Source organism: Hemicordylus capensis, chromosome 7, assembly GCF_027244095.1.
Source record: "Hemicordylus capensis ecotype Gifberg chromosome 7, rHemCap1.1.pri, whole genome shotgun sequence".
Taxonomy (NCBI): domain Eukaryota; kingdom Metazoa; phylum Chordata; class Lepidosauria; order Squamata; family Cordylidae; genus Hemicordylus; species Hemicordylus capensis.
Genome location: NC_069663.1, coordinates 25824015 through 25844337, shown reverse-complemented (window position 1 = coordinate 25844337; position 20323 = coordinate 25824015). Strand labels below are relative to the sequence as shown.

Below are 20323 nucleotides of genomic sequence, written 5' to 3'. Positions count from 1 at the left end.
GAGAGGAGCTTCCTTCCCTATTCTGAGCGTGCCTTTTCCACTCTTTTCTCTCTCTCCAGAATTCCTGCTCTTGTCAGCACTGGCCTGGAGGAGCATGACAAAGTAAAAACGGCATTTCCTTTTTCACAGGACTACTTTTATAGCAACATGGAAAGTTAATTGGATCACAAGGCACACTTCTGAAACCCAGGTACCAGTTTGGAAATCTATGAAGCTCAAAGCAAGCAGCTGTAGATCCCAGCTACAGCTGGGTCTTGTGGTAGGACTCCACTAAGCCAATCACTTTTGCTTTGGCACGAGAGAGGCCACAAGAAAAAACTGCCTCAAGCTGATTGCCTTCTATCTCATGTTGCAAACCAAAACCAGAATGCTGAAATATAGTCATTCAGAGTTGTGTGAACCCAGGGTTCTGTGCTGCACAGAAACACAACAGAAGCAGGAGGACTGGACACAGACCTCAGAAGCCCAAGGATCTGTTTTGTTTGAAACAGCCCAAGTTGCTAATCCTTATGGGCCATGAAGTTTGCATCAATGCATGTTGACAAGCTGGGTAAAAATTTTCATAGCCAGAACAAGGCTCAGGGGAACTCTAGTCAACTGGAGAATGGAGCTTCAATGCCTTGCACCGAAGTAGAATTGCATAGGCAAAATGTGCACAACTTATGCAAAGGGCACAGTTTGACCACTGACACAAGGGTTGGGTTCTGCAAATTAGCACAGAGTACATAAGCATGACCAAACAAAATCCTGAAAGCACCCGTCAGTGGAGAAGCAGAAGCAAGAACTCAGGTTCATTGCACTCCAAGTTCATGACAATAAATGTGTCAGAAGACCAAACACACGCACACACAGGCAGCCAGAGTCAAGCATACAATTGTGTTTTTATAGACATATAGAATCACAGCCAGTGTTCAGAAACAGAGTCACAACTTAGAGGGGGTGATGGGAAGGTGGCAGAATTAAACATGGGGAGGGACAGAATAGCAAGGGAAAGTACATCTGAAGACATGCAAGTCATTTGAACTCAGAGAAGCAGCAGGAACTTAAGCTAGAGAGAGGCTACCATTAAGACTGACATTACTGTGGTTTCTTTTTCTACCCATGCAGAGTTTTGTTAATTCCGTTGCTGTGTGCATGTTATTTTACTATGATCAGCAAAGTGGCTTTCTTGTGGACATTTTAAAACATGCAGCAGCACATCTGAACCCCACCCCACCCCTCCCTTTAATGGAGGTGCTGACTGGCAGAAGCTCTCCAAGGTTTCAGCAGGAGAAAGTTAGCATGAGAATTACGAAAGGGCAAATTCCCCCACCAAAGACTGACTCTTTTTTCCCAGGCTACATGATAAAGATCCCTTTCTTTAAATCAAAAGAGGAAACCGGGGGGGGGGGGGGGGGAGAGACATACCAAGCTTTATGGCAATGAATACAGAACACAGAATACTCTGGGGAAGGAACACTTCCTTTGACCTAAGCCTGAAGGAGGGCAATCATGCAGGACGACGTGGTCAGTACCGAGACAGCCCGCTCACAAACGTTGCCAGTGCTACTGGGGATTTGGGCTATCTGCCGCATGGGATCAGGAACTGGCCGCCTTGTACCACGCAGGCAGCAGCAGGAGCATCTTGCATCCGCTAGGAAGGAGTCGGCCATGCGCTGCCACCCAGCAGACTGCATGGCTGGGAGGTGCCGATTTCTAACCCGAGGCGGGAAGGAGGAGAGCCAAGATGAAGCTTTCCTACCTGAATTCAGTGGTGGCACATTTGGGCTGTGAGAAAAAGCTTCTTGCAGTCAGGAAAAGAAGCAGAGTTAGCACACATACTTTATGTACATATCTAGGATTGCTAAGTGGTGTTATCACAGAACTCTGTCAATACTTGGGAAATGAGGGGGGCGGGAAGGGGGGAAGCCAACCCCCACTGAAGACTCCACTCCTTGTCAACCTTTAGACTACTAAGCAATGCTGCTTGACTGGAAACTCTTCAAGGACACACATTTGGTAAAAGTTCAAGGAAAGGGAAGGAGCCACCTCCCATCCCTGTAATCCCCGTCCAAGAGGAAGCAGGAACTGCTCTGGAAAATGCAATCGGGGATGTGATGGGACGAGGCAACAGGGATTGGGCCTCTCCTCTGCTGTACAGAGGACGACCATTCCCTCCCCTGGGGAAGCTTCTTCAAACAAGTTATCTGGAAGGAGGAAAGGAAGCTGATGCCATCATCTGAACCCACTAGAGAGACTTTAAATATAGAACCATACAACATTTTAAGCCTTCAGGACGACGCAGAAGCTGGCTCGGGAAGCAATGCATTCTCACACCTGGGAAGGGAAGCGCAGCAGTGGAAACTGAGAACTTCACGTTACAGCCTTCATCTTTTCCCAGTTGGGGCTTGTCCACAGATGACACACGCCCTGCCCTGTTTGCTGCAGTGCGAAGAGGTGGTGGAAGGGAGAGGGGTGATGAGGAAGGAAATAATAATAAACCATTTGCCATTTAAGTCCAGTTCCTTCATGCCAAGACCCCTCCTCCCCCAGAGCTGATCCACGGAGAGTTCTGCAGATGAGGGACAAAGGGTTTGGGGGGGAGGGGGGCAGCAGCTTAGCGCAGGTCCTCCTCTTCACCCTGTATGGTTTTCTTGATGCGCAAGAGCATGGTGGTGAGCCACTGGTCCAGGCGAGAGATGGAGTCATACTCCTTCACCTGTGGGGACAGGGAAGAGATGCAACAAGCGGAGCCCAGAGGCAATCAAGGCAATGCTCAAGAGGAGGCCCCTATGTGGCAGAGGGAGGTCTGCCTTCAAAAGCAGCTTGCAATACTTTGCAGGCCACCTGGTGCCTGACTCAACTGCAACCAAGTTCTTCATGCCACCTGAAGCCCTCCCTGCCTGTGTGCCCTCACCCAAGGAAGAGGGGAGTTGGCCGTGAGACCCGACACAAGCCAGATCCCAGCAGAACAAACTCGAGTTGCCCACCTAGGCTGACTTGCTGGAGAACAAGGAGACACAAACCAGATATCCCCACAAGGCTTGCCGCCCTGAGAGGCAGCAGCAGAGCCACCACCTTACCGATTCAGTGTAGCTGTCGATGTTCTGTTCTTCATGAGCATCCAGCAATTTCTATGGAGGAGACAGGAGAGGAGTCTATCTGGGCCAGAGGCCAAACACAGCAAGGTAAGTAAGTGGCAGCAGGGTCCACAGAAGGATGCGGTGGGCATGCACGCCTCCGTGGCCAAAAAAGCACTCCATGTAATTGTGTGACATGGGAAGGGTCAAGTTGTTTTTTCCTCAGAAGCTATTGCTGGCATATGGACATGCTACAAGATTGGACTTCAGGAGCACCTGCCCTCTTCCCTCACCTGGCTCCTGAGCATCCTGGCACTTGTGCTCAGAGTCAAGGCTTGGGCACAACCCCTGCTTCCAAGGTGACCCTTTGTTCCTCCATCCATGCACTTGCAGCCTCATCTTACCACTGCTCACCCCCCCCCCCGACCTGCCTTATTTTTCCACCAAGAATTCTGAAAAGCCAGTTATGCCATCTCATTAACGAAGCTTGCATAAACCTATCCGAGCACAGGATCCAAGTTTTCTTGTGTAGTTCAGGACTACACAGTATGCGAACACACTCCTTCTAGTTGCCAGAGCAGGACAGAGATGAACCTGCCCAGCCCAGAGATGTCTAGACCCCACTCCAGTTGCCAGGCTGAAGACAGAACTACTCACTTTAACCAGCTTGCATTCCCTGGAATCCGAAAAGGCGGGGAACATTTCTTCATACTTCTGTACAGCCAGCTGGTTGGAAGAAGAAAAGGGGTGAAGCCCTAGCAGTCAGTTACTGATCCTGCAAAGGCTTGGCCTTTGCCAACAGCCCAAGCCCATTCCTCTTACATGCTGAAAAACCCTCCATCCCACTCCAGCACCAAGCACACCCCTATCAACAGTTTGACCAGGCTCTTGATTTCATTTTGCAAGGCTTCAGGGCCTTGACCCAGTAAGTCAACCCTCAAATCCTGCATGCTGCTTTCACTCTCCGCCCCACCACCCACCGCCTGCCAACTCACTGGACAGAATCCAAGGGGTCATGAAATAGGAGGAGCCAGAGAACAACGTCCACCCCCCATTCTGTACCCAAAATCTGCCCCATGCACCCAAGAGATCAGACACCCCAAAGAGGCTCTTTGGGTGCTGGACTTTTACAGCGCAGATACAAAGCTTAGTATCTTATCTCTAGGAAGGGATAGAGAAGCGTTGACCAAACCTTGGCATTGAGCATGTCGATGCAGAAGTGGCAGAGGGCTGCCTTGAAGAAGTACTCCTTTGCACTGTACTTCAGCAGGGGGCTGTCCATCGCGCTGGTGCCCACCTAGAGATGCCGAGGAGGAGAGCACAATTAAACATGCGTTGCAAGTTTATGCAGGTCCCTGGGAAGTCTGGTTCCTCTGGGCCCCCTTAACTTTGTGGCAGAGCATCTGCCCTGCATACAGAGGTTCCCAGGTTCAATCCCTGGCACCTCCTCCAGGCAGGGCTGGCAAAGACCCCCGCCAGTCAACACAGACAAGGCTGACTTGGACCAATGGTCTAACACCATATAAGATGGATTCACATATGTAAATAAATCTCTGTTTGCAACTCATAGGAACATAGGAAGCTGCCTTATACTGAGTCAGGCCGTTGGTCCATCTTGCTCAGTATCATCTACACTGACTGGCAGAAGCTCTCCAAGGTTTCAGCAGGAGTCTTTCGCCTACCTGGAGATGCCAGGGGTTGAACCCAAGACCTTCTGCATGCCAAGCAGATACTCCTCCACTGAGCTACGGCCCCATCCCCTAAGAGGAATATCTTTACAGCAGACATTGCTCATGTGCAGTCACTTGCCCAAAAGCAAACCAAGGAGAACCTTGCTTAGCAAGGGCGACAATTCATGCTCACTACCACAAGACCAGGTATGCATCCCACTTGCGCCATCCAACTGGGGTTTCTGTGTGGGAAACTAGGAAAGGTCCACAGAGAGCTCAGAAGAGGCACAGCATATGGATAACAGGCACACTGCAGATTCCCAAGGGCCTTAATTTAATAGCTTAGAAGTTTCTAGTCCTTAGACTGCAGTGTCCGTGTGCACGGGCAAGATCAGATGTCTCGATAGGCAAAGCGGTGGCCATGCAAGGGTCCCTGTCGCAGATGGGGGGGGGGGGGGCGCAGAGCTTTAGTGGCTTCCACAACCCATTGCTCTGCTCCACGACTAACAGAACTAGAACTACTCAACACAGTCAACATGGACACATTTAGAGAGATAGCAAAATACATGATTTACATTTCTTGGAAGCTTACCCCTGCCCCAGAATGGAATTACATGGAACCCTGACTGTAGTGAAGCGTTCAGATGCTGTATTGAGACCATTAATACATCCTGTGCATCTTATTTAAGGCTTTAATAAAAATGAATGGGGAGGAGGGAAGGACAAATAACCAGACCTGCTCATAGATCTCAATAGCTTTCTGGTACTGCTCCAGCTGAGCTGCGTAGGTGGCCACTTTCAGCAAACACTTATTAGCAGAGCTGCAGGGAGAGGAAGACAAGCTCAAGGCATCCAGACGAGAGCAGAAAGCACACCCCCAACTTTTGCGCTACACACACACACACACACACACACACACACACACACACACAAACAAACAATCAGCTGGGTCTGTGGCCCCAGGACATCTCAGTTGAATGAAACCAGAATGCCCAAAGGGTAGAGGCAAATTGTTAGGACAGATGGACCCCACAAGAGGGGCACAGACCCTGCTAATTGGCAAGGAATTATTCCAACCTACGGTTTGGCTTCCCATACAACATGCAGTGGAAGAATGGACTGTACTACTGCAGGCCACAAGTGGGAGATGCCATTTCTCAACCACCACCACCAATCAAAGATCAGCTACAAAGTTTAACAAATACATTCAGAAACAACTGGATCATGACAGAGTCATTTGTTGTGTTTTCACCACTACCACACAAAACTTGCTACTGTACACTACTGTAAACAGTAAACATTTTTGAATGTTTCTCCAAAAAAAGACTCCCTGCAAATACAAGTAGTGTGTGCATATACACCCCCAAGGGGAGAACAGTTATCCCCTCCTCCTTCTGTGCTATTTTTAAAAGAGGTTTTTCTAGGGGCAGGGGAGTGTTACACATGAGAAGCATTCAATAACGTGACTCCCACCTGTAGTATGAAGGAGCACAGTCCATTCTGTCTCCACTTTCTGCTGCAAACATGGACTCTGCCCAAGCATTCATTACAAAAAATTACTTCTCATGTGTAACACCCCACATTTGCACAGCCAGAATACACAATTTCATTTTTAACTTTTTTTATCTGACTGTAACTTATTTTTTTAGATTTTTTTTTAAATTGTATTTTAGTATTGTATTTTGTACCCTCTCCCCCCAACATATACACACCCCCTTTTGGTCTGTTATGATTTAATGTGTGTTTTTATCTCATGTTTTAATGTTGTGTTGTAAGCTGCCCAGAGAACAATTTGTTATGGAGCGACTAACAAATCAAGTTCTATTTATTTATTTTACTACACAACCCCCCACACTCACATGAACGAGGACGGACACACTCTGTAGTGGATTCACTGGCAGATTCCTGCTCCGAGCCAGAGCCTGAACTAGAAAACCTCCAAGGTCCCTTCCAATACAAACATTCTAGGAGACCCCTGTGGGGGTGGGAGGGGGTGCACAGTGGGTGCACAGCACCACCTTCCAAGGCCCACCCAATAGGCCAGGGTGGAACCACGGCAAAGTGGCAATCCTACAGTGGGAGAATACAGAAGGTCCTCTAGTTACCTGTTAGATTCTTCCCCTTTATAGTAGTCTGCAGCTTGCTCATAATGGGCTATCGCCTGGAAAGGAAGCAAATAGAGGAAAAGAAATTCAAGTAGGAGGACAGAACTCCAATGTATGGAATTGGATTCAGACAAAAAGGGCACATAGCCCAGTTTTGTCACTTCCAGTAGCCGGACACATGCCGATTTGTCCTGCTTGCGAGCCCTTCAAGGCAACAACCTACCCCATGTGCTGGGAAGCTGCAGCAGGCAGAATTTACCCCCCCCACACACACGAACTCCCTCTTCACGATCACGTAGGTTAAGTGTCAGTGGCAAGGAAGCACTTTACAGGCCATCTTCTCGCCAGCCATCCTGAAAATGTAGCAACTGCCCTAGCCAATCTGTGACTGAAGCTCATAAGATCTGAACACAAGTTCAGGACTCCAATTAAGCCCCAGCTACCAGAGCATGCCTCAGCCCCTAGAACCCACTTATTCTCCCTGCCCCCCAATTCTATATCCACTGAAGCCTGGATGTCAGAACCAAGAAGTGAAAGGCGCCCCAATAAGCTTATTCTTCAGTTTATTCTAGTTCCAACATCTGCAGTCCTTTGAGGCGGAAGCCCTACAGGAGATGGGCACAGCACAACCATTTATAGAAGGCCTCTGAGCAGGACTAGAGGGACAGAGAAGCTCCCTTAGCATATACCTTCTCAATGTCCACCAGCTCCGTCTCGTAGATCTCCGCTATCGTTATGTGGTGTTTGGCTGCAATGGTGAAACGGCCCTAGTTGGGGGAACAGAGACAGAGATGGGTATGAAACATGAGACACCAGTGAGGAACATTCAAGTACTAGCGTACACCTGGCCACAAAGCTGCTCAATTTGGGGTCATCAGTAACCAGAGATATGGGAACCTGGAAGCTGTCAATAATCTCCAGCTTCTGTGCAACAGGCTAGAATAAAGGTAAGAGGGCAAAACAGGAACAGTGCAAGAGTAATTTCTTAAGGAAAAAATTAACCTCTAAAGAAGAGGTTAGGCACCTCTTCTTCAGGGTAAGTCTTCATGAATCCCAGCCATCCTCCGGCAATGCATTTGCCATCCTCTGACTCCGCATTTGCCATTATTTTTGTTTTGTTTTCCTGACTTGCAAATCCCTTGCAAAGGGAGAAGAGTGGGCGTAACATAATAAAAGAACTTTTGGTGGATCCCTCAGGTCAGAGTGGCTGGGTTCTGATGATCCGGTTAGATGCTGCCTAACCGGGAAATGGGAGGTTCCTGAAGCACCCGCATTCCCAATTTCTGAACCTGCAAAATGCATCCCGCAGTAACTTCAGCTACGTTTTGGGCATGTGAAACACTCCCCACCCCACAAATCTGCAAGGGGGACATGAAGGCCTGATGCACATAAATGAGACTGTCTAAATGTTTATGCACAAATTCGACTTCTGTTGTGGAAGTACAAGCCAGAGATTAAGCTTGGCCAGCACCTGCGCATTCTTCGATTCACTTGGCAAAGCAATTGGCTTTATATTTCAAGTACTGTCAATCCCAAGGTGTTGTACCAGTTTAAGCACACACTTTCCCTCCTCCCCTCTTGAGAACCACCCTTCAGAAGATTAACCGCAAATCTCCTGGCAAGCAGCACAAGCCGCTTTGTTCAGCCAGCAATTGTTACCTCGAGACCACTTTGGATGGAGCCTCACTCCCACACATTGTTCACTTGCACCTTGGCAAGTACGTGGGGCGATTCCCACCCCCCTCCAGGAAGTCAGATGCTCCTCACCCCTCAAGCTGAACTCAGCCTCTTAAGCCAGTTTGACGCCTCACGCACAGGGCTCCCATTGGGGCCCCTTGCAAAGGAGAGCCGTGCCCACGCCAGAGGGTGGACTGGGAGGGAAGGGTGCCCTTTGCAGCGCTGGCAGCCACCGCCGCCCTTTCCCCTGCTCCTACACAATGTCTCAAGTTGGAAAGAAAAAACATCAGCTCGCTTCCAAACAGGGCAGAGACATCTCAAGGCGGGCTTACCATGTCAGTGTAGATCTCAATAGATCTGAGGAGACAGTTAATGGCCTCTGTTAAAATAAAGAGAGTTGGCAATTTTAAACACAGCAGAATAAAGAAATCTGGCAATACTGCTCCTCTGACCTCTCTGAAAGAGAGGTCAGAGTGGATTTATTTATACCAAAGTTCCCTCCCTGGAGGAGATCAATAGCCACTTAAGGAAAAGCTGCTGAAGGCTACGGATCTGATGGGCACTGGAAGAGTGCCCAGCAGAGCAGGAGGATTTGTGGTATTTTCTGATTTTTCCTCCAGGAGGGAATGGATACAAGCAGTCCCAGGAAGCCTTCCCCACCAAATCCTCCTCCTCCTCAGATGCAAGAGGGGTAATCCGGTGCACCTGGCTCCTCCATGCAGCATACAGCCAATGCCCCAGTTATCAACAAGATGGGCTCCTATGCTGCCCTTGTGTGGTCAACTGAGGAACTACACTGTTGGAACACATCTAAGCTAGAGACACATGCATCCTGTTCACACCCACTTAGACACTGAGAACACCAGTCTTTTAAGAACCCAGTTTCTAGTCCTCATTGTTTTAATGGACAAGTGAGGGTGCAATCTGCAGGTTTCAGTTTCCAGTGTTCAGGGTAAGATTATTACACCCTACCAAGTTCCTTTCCATCACTGCAGTCCGTGCCACAATTAAGTGTTTATGACCTAGTGAAGCAGATGAGTGCAGAAGCTGGGCGAGGGCCACATGCTGTGCACACAACCCTAGTCTAGACTGGATTGATTCTGCCAGACACGTGCAGTGTTTTCCCCTTCTACTCGCGGCAGCTCTGGAGAAAGCAACCATGACTAAAAAGCAGAAAATCCAAATGGAGAATTTAGGTGCCAAAACCAAGATCCTTTCTTTTAAAGCCATATTTTTAAAAGCCTGGAGTTTGTGCAAGTCCTCAAGTGCCCAGCACCTCACCCCCCCCCCCCCGCGTTCTCTCTTAATTTTTCTCATCTGTGTGCCGACTGAGTTTTGTTCTGGGTGGCAGTATCAAGGCAGTGTGCACAGTGTGTGTGTGCACACCTTAGAGGGAACACTGCCCCCCACCAAAGCTAATCTGCCTCCCTAAACCCAATGGGAGGGGTGAGACTTGCTCTTTGGCTCTGCTCTTGCTGCAGCAGCAAGCAGAATGCAAATCTCCAGAAGATTAAACAAATCCCTGGGAGATTAGATTTCTCTCATCAGGTTCTTCCCCTGCCCCCGCAAGGCAGCTATTGGCGAGGGGGGGGGGGCTCCTTACTCATTCTCTTGAATCTTTCCTGTTAATGGTTACCAACAGGGAGGCAGAAGCGGGATCCTCTTCCAGGAGAGGCAGAACAGCCCTTTTGATCCACAAGAGCACTGAAGCAGAGGCCCTGTTCTAGCTGCTGTGCAGAGGGAGTGGGGGCACCAGCCATAAAAATAAAAAAAAAAGCTGAAGACTCTCAGGGCTGAGAGAGACTCCTGCCTGCAACCTTGGAGAAGCCACTGCCAGTCTGTGAAGACAATACTGAGCTAGATAGACCAAGGGTCTGACTCAGTAGAAGGCAGCTTCCTATGTTCCTCTCCCTCAAGCAGTGCTTTTAAGGAAGGAAGGAGAGAGAAAGATTTAAATGCTGCAAGTCCAGCCTAATTTCATAATTGCTACATGGGTGGAGCTGAAGACAGATTGCACAAGGCTCAAAGGCACTTTGCAGTACCAAGTGTTGAGACTGTGTGCAAAATAAGGAGACCCCGCCCCCAGCCCCACACGGGCTGGGGCATTGTGATTTGCATGCATAAGATTCAGGCGGCCTGGTCAGCCAGGAGAGATGTGTCAACTCGGCATCCTTACGCAACGCCACAGGCAACTGAGGATTCCAGCTAAAGTGGGACACCTCCGTGTATAATGCAAGGCGGCCAGCTGGCACCAGAGCTTTTGCCCTTCAGTAGCCCATGTGATGTGCAGCTTTGGAGGAAGTTGGTGGTAAGCACTGTAAGTAGAAGCCAGCCGCTACATTGCCTCCCGCTCCCACCCAAGAAACTCCCAGCCAAGCGTAGAAGTACATCAATGTGAACTATGCAAATGTGCATCTCTTCAAGGACAAGCCATGCACTTGGTTAATCCCCAAAGCTTTATCCTGCAGAGACCCAAATTCTGCAATTTAAACAGGTTTGTGCATCAACAGGTTTATGCAGAAGGATGCATTCTGCCTCCAAGAGGATTACTGGCCGAGGGATTCATACCACCACCACCCCACTCTCCCATCTCCCTGCCTTGACAGCAGCAAAGCCCACCACAGCTCTCTGCCCAGATCATACAACCGCCTCATCCTCCTCTCTTACCTTGAGGATCAGCTTTCTTGAAGGCATTGCCAGCATCCACAAAGCTTGTGGCTGCATCATGCTTGTTCTGCAGCTGAAGATGCAGCTGAGCAGCCTGGCAGAAGGCATTCCCAGCAGCTGGGGGAGGGTTGGGAAAGAGAGAGACCAGAAAGCTGTATGAGGCTCGGAACTTGTGCTAACACATCAATTCCAACTTCAGGATTTGTTAAGCCACAAAAGAGAACTCAAGCTACGGGCCCCCCCGCCTTCCTCCTCACAACCCAGGAGGATGGCAGGAGACCAAAGGCTATGGAGGATATGGTGAGGTGAGGATCTTTGTTATGCTGGTCTCCACATCCAACAGGAAAGTTCTCATCTTAAGTCCTCCAGATACCATTCTCCCAATCACCATATAGGAACATAGGAAGCTGCCATATACTGAGTCAGACCGTTGGTCTATCTAGCTCAGTATTGTCTTCACAGACTGGCAGAGGCTTCTCCAAGGTTACAGGCAGGAATCTCTCTCAGCCCTATCTTGGAGAAGCCAGGGAGGGAACTTGAAACCTTCTGCTCTTCCCAGAGCAGCTTCATCGCCTGTGGGGAATATCTTGCAGTGCTCACACATCAAGTTTCCCATTCAGATGCAACCAGGGCAGACCCTGCTTAGCTATGGGGACAAGTCATGCTTGCTACCACAAGACCAGCTCTCCTTACTGGCCGAGGGATTCATACCACCACCTCACTCTCCCATCTCCCTGCCTTAACAGCAGCAAAGCCCACCACAGCTCTCTGCCCAGATCATACAACTGCCTCATCCTCCTCTCTTACCTTGAGGATCAGCTTTTTTGAAGGCATTGCCAGCAGCCACAAGCTTTGTGGCCGCTGGCAATGTCCTCCCCTTCAAGCTGAAATGGGCAAGCGGAGGCACCAGAGAGAGAAACCAAGAAGACTCTCCCTCCCCTCACCCTCTCCAAGGACACCGGAAGACAGCTGGTCTTGTGGTAGCAAGCATGACTTGTCCCCTTAAGCTAAGAAGGATCCACCCTGGTTGCATATAAATGGGAGACTAGAAGTGTAAGCGCTGTTAGATATTCCTCTTAGGGGATGGAGCCGCTCTGGGAAGAGCATCTAGGCTCCAAGTTCCTTCCCTGGCAGCATCTCCAAGATAGGTCTGAGAGAGATTCCTGCCTGCAACCTTGGAGAAGCCGCTGCTAGTCTGTGTAGACAATATTGAGCGAGATGGACCTATGGTCTGACTCAGTATATGGCAGCTACCTATGTTCCTAGTAAGAGGGCAGCCAGAAAACCCAATCCAGAACTTCACAAGAAACTGGCCAGGACAGTGGACACTCCCAGAACTTGCTCGTTACCCATAATACCCTCTTAACCATTATCTTGAACACCATAGGGCTCCAGCTGCCCACTTTGGTTGCGATACACACATCTGCATTGCAACAAGAGGAATCCTTTCATCTTCAAGTTTTAAGTACTAGAATTTTTATTTTAAACTGTTTTAATTGTGTTAATGCTTTAACTGTGTTTTGAGATTGTGAACCACCCAGGGACTTGTGTATGGGGCAGTATAAAAATGTGTTAAATAAATCAAAGTCATTCCACAAGCAGGTGACATGATGTAGGGCTGAGCTGTGCAGTTTCAAAGAATACCAGCAGAGACTTAATTTAGGTGGGAGGTTGGGGTGCTACGTACCACTCCAGTTCTTGGCCATTTTGAACATATTGGCTGCTCTTGCATAGATATCACATGCTTCTTCAACCCTGGAGGAGCCACCCCTGGAGTGAGAGAGAAAAACCACACACATCAGTTTATAGTTGCTTTTTAAGACTTGTCAGTAGCTGCTTTGGGGCCTTTATAGGACTGAAAGGCAAGATTTAAACTTTGATTCATGTATCAAAGCAAGATCTTAGAAAAGGCATTCTGCATTCCCCTCACACAAGAGGCTTCCTCTAAAATGACATCTTCCATTTGCAGTTTTCAGATTAAAAATAAATTTACAGTTTGCTGCCCAAGAAGGGTCAGCTTTCTATTTATTTTTTTATTTATCATATTTTTATACTGCCTGGGATGTACATCTTTAGGCGGTGTACAAAATTTAAAATATTTAAAAATCACAGATATATATGAGACACGACATATATATGAGACAATATATGAGACACAACAAAAACAATAGCATTTAGTATTTTTATTTGATCAGATGTGTTTTTCAGTGATTAACTGAAGCAATTAAATGTTACAGCCCCAATAAAAAGCTATTCAATAGATTAAGAACACCAAACCTGAAAAAATTTCCCAGGCCTGCTGAATGTTAACAGCCTACCTAGTCAATACAGTCTTTACTTCACACCCAAGATCAGCATCAAAGGACCTGCTCTCTCTCACCATTACAGGAGATCAAAGCAGCAGGTATAAGACACAGGGCCTTTTCAGTGGTAGCACCAGGATAGTGGGAGACCTTCCCTCCCCATGGAGATTGTTGAGCCCCTTTTCAGTGTTTAGACACTTTTTAAACACTTTTGTTTCAACAAGCTTTTGATTGATAATTCTGAGCTGCTATTTTAAGGAAGTGATCTGCCATTCTGGCTGGTTATTTAAATGTGTTTAGTGCTAGCGTTTTAGTATTTTGTATTAGTTTTAAGTAGTCGTTCTAAGCAGTCATTTAATCCTATTGCTATCTTATGCATCTCTGTAAACTGCTTGGAATGTGCAAAACAGAAAAGCAGATACCTCTGGTTGCCAAACAAAAGCTTCCTCAATCTTCATGACTCAGCATACAAGCTTAAAGTGAGAAGGAACCTACCTTCTAAGGCCCAATTCAGCCAAACAGTGCACCCACTTTCTGACTCTGGGAAGGGATGCAGCAGGCCCCGTGTTCCTGCCAAACGCTGCACCTGCCCAGGGCCATTTCTGTTCTGCACTCAAAACACCCAGAACTGTCTCCAAAAGGATGTTTCCCCCACCTACCCTGCCAACACATTCTCTTCTTAGCAATTACCACCCCTGGAAGACCAAGATTAGCTCCCTTTGAAAATTGCTTGCAGATGGCAAGAAGTCAGACCTTGCCAGGAATTTGTGTCGACAAAATAAGGCCTGTGGTTTGAAGGGAAAGCATTTCCAAGCCCAAGCTCCCCCCTCTCTTGGGGAGAGATGGGGCCCAGAGCAGGAGCACAAGGAAAAGGAAGAGGACTGTGCTCCAACACACATCTGAGAGAGAGGTTTTGAGCACATGTAAGAGTTAAACCCCTCAGTCACTTCCAAAAATATGTTCAGACTCCAGTTTGGAAAGCCTTCAAGCTATAGTGGCTAGAAAAGCTAGGCCTGAGCAGCTCACAGCCTCCAAGCCAGAGCAAGATGTCAGCGATGGCTTAGCTCCCTGGAAGCGAGTGATACATTCCTGGCCCAGAGGCAGCATCCAGCTCTCACAAGACGCAGCAGAGCAGTGCAGTCCTGTGGGCAGAGCATTGAGCTGGGCCTGGAAGATGCAGGTTCAGCCACCTCAGCTGCAGAAGGCCTCCTAGGAAGGCTTGGACAGTCACAGCCCCAGGGCTTGGGAAAGAGTAATTGCCCAGTTTGTAATGCAGGATGGCCCTAATCCTGCCCAGGAATCTGTTTGGTTTTTTTTAACAGAGCAGCAAGGAATCATATTGCACACACCCACACGCCACACAGAAATAAAACTAGGAGTGGAAGTGCTACATGATTATCTCCAAGTGTTCATATCCATCAGTCAGCAGGGCCATGTCTTTGTCTTTTACGGAGAAAGAATCCTGGGCAGCAGAAAGGCAGACCTTTCATGGCTCACCCATTTTATCAGTTCTTCTCCCACCTCCACCCAGCCTCCAAGTGGCAACAAGTCCCCTCCCACCCACAGGCACCAGCCAGCCCCACCAACACATCAAGCTCTCATCCACAGCCTGTGAAAAATCATTATCCGTTTCGGCTCCCTTCCACAGAGGTGTTCCACTTCTGAAGGCCCAGATGTGCACTGTGTGGAAGAGAAAGCACTGGCCCTGAGCCACCAGCTGTGTCATCCGTCGTCCTCCTCTTCGGTTCCCTGCATCCCCTCCACCCCCACTCTAGCATGGCAGCGGCTGATGCTTCAGTAACAGACATTGCCTGTGGGAGAAAACAGATGCACAGCTCGGAAGAACTGCAAGCACAGAGCAATTCTCTTCTTAGCCACCCACGGGTTACAGAGCAAGAGCCGACAGCTCCATTAGGTTCTAGCCCAGCTCCAGCTCCGGGGTGGGGGAGGTCATTTCATACAGAATCCATTATGTTTGCCACAGAGAACTCAAGGGCAACCGACACCTCCATTACACACACCACAGAGGACCATGTCAGCCCATCTGTCAACGAGGAGATGCAGGATGTTCCCCCAGGGCGTTACTAAGGACACTTCCAGAGCGCCAACAGAAAGTCGCCCTCTCTTGCTGCTGTGATTTTCCATTATACTGCTCTGAATTGTCTCCCTCTGTTTAATTCCTCCCAAACCCAGGCTGAGCTCCACTTATTATGCAATAAGCGGGGGGGGGGGAGGACCCAAGGAGTTCTTAGATCTGACAATTAAAGAAGCAGGTTCTTTTGTCTAAGGATGGGGCAGGTTTAGGGGAAGGGCTCACCCAGGACACAAAGATTTGCATCAGAAGTGGAGGGCTCAGCAAGTCTTGGCCTTGGGCAAATACCCAATTCTTCACAGCCGATCTATGTATTAGAGGCAAGTCGGGTTTTGCCCTTATTATTTACTGTCCTTGTCACTCCCTATGGTTCATTCAGCCCCAGCACATCCCATTCCTCTTACAAGAGGCTTCTGTCCTGTGGCTTCTCATTTTCCTGCCCTTCATGTCTGCCCATTATTCATGGCTCAGCTTCGCTCCCTCCTCTGACTTGAGCCAACATGGGGCTGCAGGTACCGACAGCCACATAAAACAGGAGGGATCTGCTACCCAGTCCCTAATTGCTGGCCTGCTGCCAGCTCTTCCAAGATTCTCCTTGACTCCTCTTTTTCCTTTTTCCTGAGTCACTGTAATGGAGGGCTTGACAAACCCCAGGCACCAGGGAGCCACAGTGCCTAGACTAGGATCTTCAAAGGCAGTGCTATTTAATAAAATCTGCAGCTGTCCAAGTACCTGACTTTTAAAGGGAATAAAGAGAAGCCCATTTAGCCTCCCTCGCCCCAGTGCCCATCATTAAGTCCTTCAATTTTGTCAAATGTCCACTGCCTGGCTCCTGGAGCCAAAGAAAAATTGCCAAAGCCTACTGTAAGCTGCAAGTACAGGCCTAGATCAGGCCTCCCCATGAATCTACATTACCAGTGAGTGGGTGGCGGAAGCCTATTATGCCACACAGCCCAGTCAACCCATTCAGTGCCAAGAGACACCAGTCTACTGCCTTTAGCCATTCTCTATTTCTTCCTTGTCCACTTATGTCCCGCTTGGGGGGTCCCAAGGTGGGGGCAACAGTGGCCATCTATTCCAGGGTGTGAGTGTGGCATGCACACATCTTGCACTCATCCCGGAGGGAGGGAGGGAGGTCAAGGCCAAAATCTGGGCAACTAGGTGGGTGGCAACTAAACCATTCTGACTCCTGGAAGTTTTACTCCTCCAGGTAACACTGCAAATGCTACAAGCAAGGCAAGTACAACCTGTTACTATGCAGGCTTGTTCAGAAGAGTCCTCCTGGGCTCCATAGGGCTTGGGATGCACAGAGGTACAGCCTCGGCTGTTCAGCAAGTACCAACACACATTCCATGAGAGTGCAGACACAGGGCAATGCATCTTGGGGAAGCTTCCCTTCATCTAAGGAAGCTCCAACAGGCCTGCCCATCACCCATACAAACTCTTAATCCCTGCACGCAACTGCATTCGTCTTGCACAACCCCTCCTCCCAGCTATTAGGCGACTCATTGCCTTCTGGGACATATCCCTGGGTCTTAATCACTCCTCTGACTTTACAGCCTGGACAGCTGCAGAGGTAATGAAGGCTGAGTCTGAAGGAACGTCTGCTCCCATTCACTGGAGGCCTTCCTGGTCTTGTGGTAGCAAGCATGAACTGTCCCCTTAACTAAGCAGGGTATGCCCTGGCTTGCATTTGAATGGGGAGACTACATGTGAGCACTGTAAGGTATTCCCCTGAGGGGCTAATGGGGCCGCTCTGGGAAGAGCATCTGCATGTTTGCAGGCAGAAGGTTCCCTGCCTGTCCAGGTTCCCTGCCTGACATCTCCAGATAGGGCTGGGAGAGACCGCTGCCTGTAACTTTGCAGAGCTGCTGCCAGTCTATAAAGACAATCCTGAGCTAGATGGACCAAGGGTCTGACTCGGTAGAAGGCACCTTCCTGTGTTCCTATGTCCAAGTGTCCCTGCCTCCAGAGGCAACTGGGAAAGGGGCTGTCTCAGTCGTGGTGCCCCACTCATGGAATCAACATGGAAACAAGTGTCCATGTTGCTGTCCTCTGGATACCAGGCAAAGACCTCTTTATTCTCCTGGTCCTTTTAGAAACTGATTTCAGTGCTGCTTAATCCACTGTGCCTAATTTTGTTTTGTCGTCTTAAACTTTGTTATTGTACATGGCTTTGTGTATCTTTTTTTAAAAGCAAAAGAGAAGCCTAAAAATAGCTGAAACAAAAATAAAGCAAATGAGCCACAACACATGGACTCAGTGCTTTTCTGGCCTCTTGCCAAGGCAGCAGCCCCACCAGCTGTGTGATTTCAACCACAGTTTGCCCACCTGACTGCAGCAAGAGAAGCTGTGAAGAGAAGATAGGGCTGAGAGAGACCCCTGCCTGTAAACTCAGAGAAGCCGCTGCCAGTCTGAGTAGAGAATACTGAGCTAGATGGACCAATGGTCTGACTTGGAAGAAGGCAGCTTCCCATTGTCCTAACTCTTGGGTCTGGGAGGAGATTACTGCTGAGTAGGGAAAGAAAAGGTAGGATGCTGCGGAGGCATCTCAGCCACACAATCAGCTCATGGTTCAAGGAGCCCCTAAGTTTCTATTCAGATTATGCAGAAAGCTTCCATATTCGCTACCAGGTCCCAAGCTCTTAACAGCAGCCTATTTTTTATAAATGTGAAAAAAGCATGCAAATTAATGTCTTCCCTCCACCTCCAGCCTCAGAGGCAAGATGCCTCTCAAAACCAGTTGCAGGAGAGCAGACATGCCCTCACCTCTTGCCTGAGGGCTTCCTAGAGGCCTCTGGTGGGCCACTGCATGAGACAGGATGCTGGACGAGATGGGCCTTCTTGGGCCTGATCCAGCAGGGCTGCTCTTATGTAAAGGAAGCAAACTCCATGTGATGCGGATCAGGTGACTGGGTTCACAAAAGTTTGGTGAGCACTTAAGACAAAAACATGGACTCTCAAGTTACACACTTTAACAGAGTAGGGAACACTGCAAGGCGAGAAGGGAAACTTTTAACATGACAAGCAGCCAAAGCACCGGGGCTTCCACCAGAGCAGAGCCAATGGGTGCCGATGCAATCTTCTGGGTAGTATGGTTGGCAGCTGTGGCTATCAGGAAATTCATCTTTGCACTGCTTTGACAATTAAGCCAGTTCCAGACCCTTCCCAACCTCAAATTAAGCTGGACTTAGAGTCCTCCAGCTCGCCCATCTTGGTTCAAGGGGAGCCATCCATCTCAGTCATGCTTTGAGACCCCTCCACTCCACCTGTATCACTGTCCCTGCACGTGGAACATGTAGAACTTCAGAGAATATTTTCCTGTAGACCCTGGACTTCAATATACTATCTAGCAACCTAAATTTGACTTCCATGACCTCCCGACTGCATTTCCCAACATTATTGGTGCCAATGTGCACCATGACAGTTGATTACTCCCCAGCACTGCTAACAGCCTATCTAGACCCTGTGTGACACCCATAACCTTCACACCAGGCAGGCAGGCAAGGCACCATCTGGTCTACACGTGGGTCACAAACCGATCTCTCTACGCCCATAACAATCAAATCACCCACTACTAGTAGGCCCCCTAACCCCAGAGGAGCATCCTCTGTGCAAGGTGAAATGGACACATCACCCAAAGAAGGGGTCCCTTCTAAGGGAGCATTCCCATCTTCCTCAGACTGACATCCTCCTTCCCCGAGACCTTCATTCTCCATGGCAGCAGAAGTGCCATCAGCCTGGGAGTGGGATGCCTCTATCACATCCCTGAAGGTCTCATCTACCTTGAGCTGCTTTGAGAGAAAGGCAGAATAAGTGTACTTAGATGCTAATAGACAGTATTAGAATAGCAAACTAGTTGTCCTGGTTGTCCTACAATGGCCCCCTTCCTCAAGCATTTTCTGATTTCAAAATGCACATATCCTTAATCCCTTCCAGTCAGCATAATTCTACATTTTCTTGTTTACCTAATACACAAACTGCAATGAACCAATATTTTTCTTACAATGCAGTTCTTACAACACAACAATTACATTACCATTTCTATACCATGGGGATTTTTTTTTAAGTTGCCACAATTTCACTTTCTTCCCCACACTACCCCTTTTTAAAAAAAAAACAGACCACTGCTTTTAGAAGTGTTCCAATTGGGTAACACACACAAAAAAGCAGTTGAAGAAGTGCCAATATTGCTAACGATATTGAAACCAACACTAAATGATTTGAATGTTTAGTGTTAGTATGAATATTATAGTAGGAATACTAGTATTCGTGTTAATAAGATTAATAACCAATTAAAGTGCTTACACTAAGGCCACGTATTAATATAGGCACAAATAAGCAATATCAATAATACTAACAGCATTCCTACTGAAACAGCTTAGTATACATTTGTGGCCCCCACTATGATAGGCCCCTGCCCCGCCCCCAGGCCCAGGCCCCGCCCCCAGAGCCCCCCCCCCCATATCCCCGTCGGGCCTCACCCGAAGAGCCCCGAGAAGAAGCCTTGGGAGCCGCGCACTTTCTTGTCGGCCTCGGCGAGGAGCTGCAGCGCCTCCTTTTCCTTGCCGCTCGTATCCATGGCCATAGCCGGCGGAGAGCAAAGAGAGACAAGCGGCAGAGCGGAGGCCTCCCTTCGCCTCTTTCCCTTCACACTGACAGAGCGAGACGCCGACGCTGCCGGGAGGGGGGGCTGCGTCTGACGTCCTGTCGCCGCGCGCGCTCTTGCGTCAGCACGCACAGACGGCGC

At 48.8% G+C, this 20323-nt stretch overlaps 1 protein-coding gene across 1 annotated transcript; it reads right to left on the bottom strand.

Annotated features, from left to right (window-relative positions):
- Nucleotides 1-862: 862 nt before the first annotated feature.
- Nucleotides 863-20305, bottom strand: NAPA (NSF attachment protein alpha). Its single transcript, XM_053266988.1, has 11 exons — nucleotides 20058-20305; nucleotides 12866-12948; nucleotides 11179-11295; nucleotides 8844-8890; nucleotides 7524-7601; nucleotides 6835-6890; nucleotides 5466-5550; nucleotides 4252-4356; nucleotides 3717-3785; nucleotides 3063-3113; nucleotides 863-2698 (listed from the first exon to the last, which is right to left on the bottom strand). Exons 1-11 carry the CDS (start codon nucleotides 20159-20161, stop codon nucleotides 2597-2599), a joined length of 897 nt encoding a protein of 298 aa, XP_053122963.1. The 5' UTR covers nucleotides 20162-20305; the 3' UTR covers nucleotides 863-2596.
- Nucleotides 20306-20323: the final 18 nt, after the last annotated feature.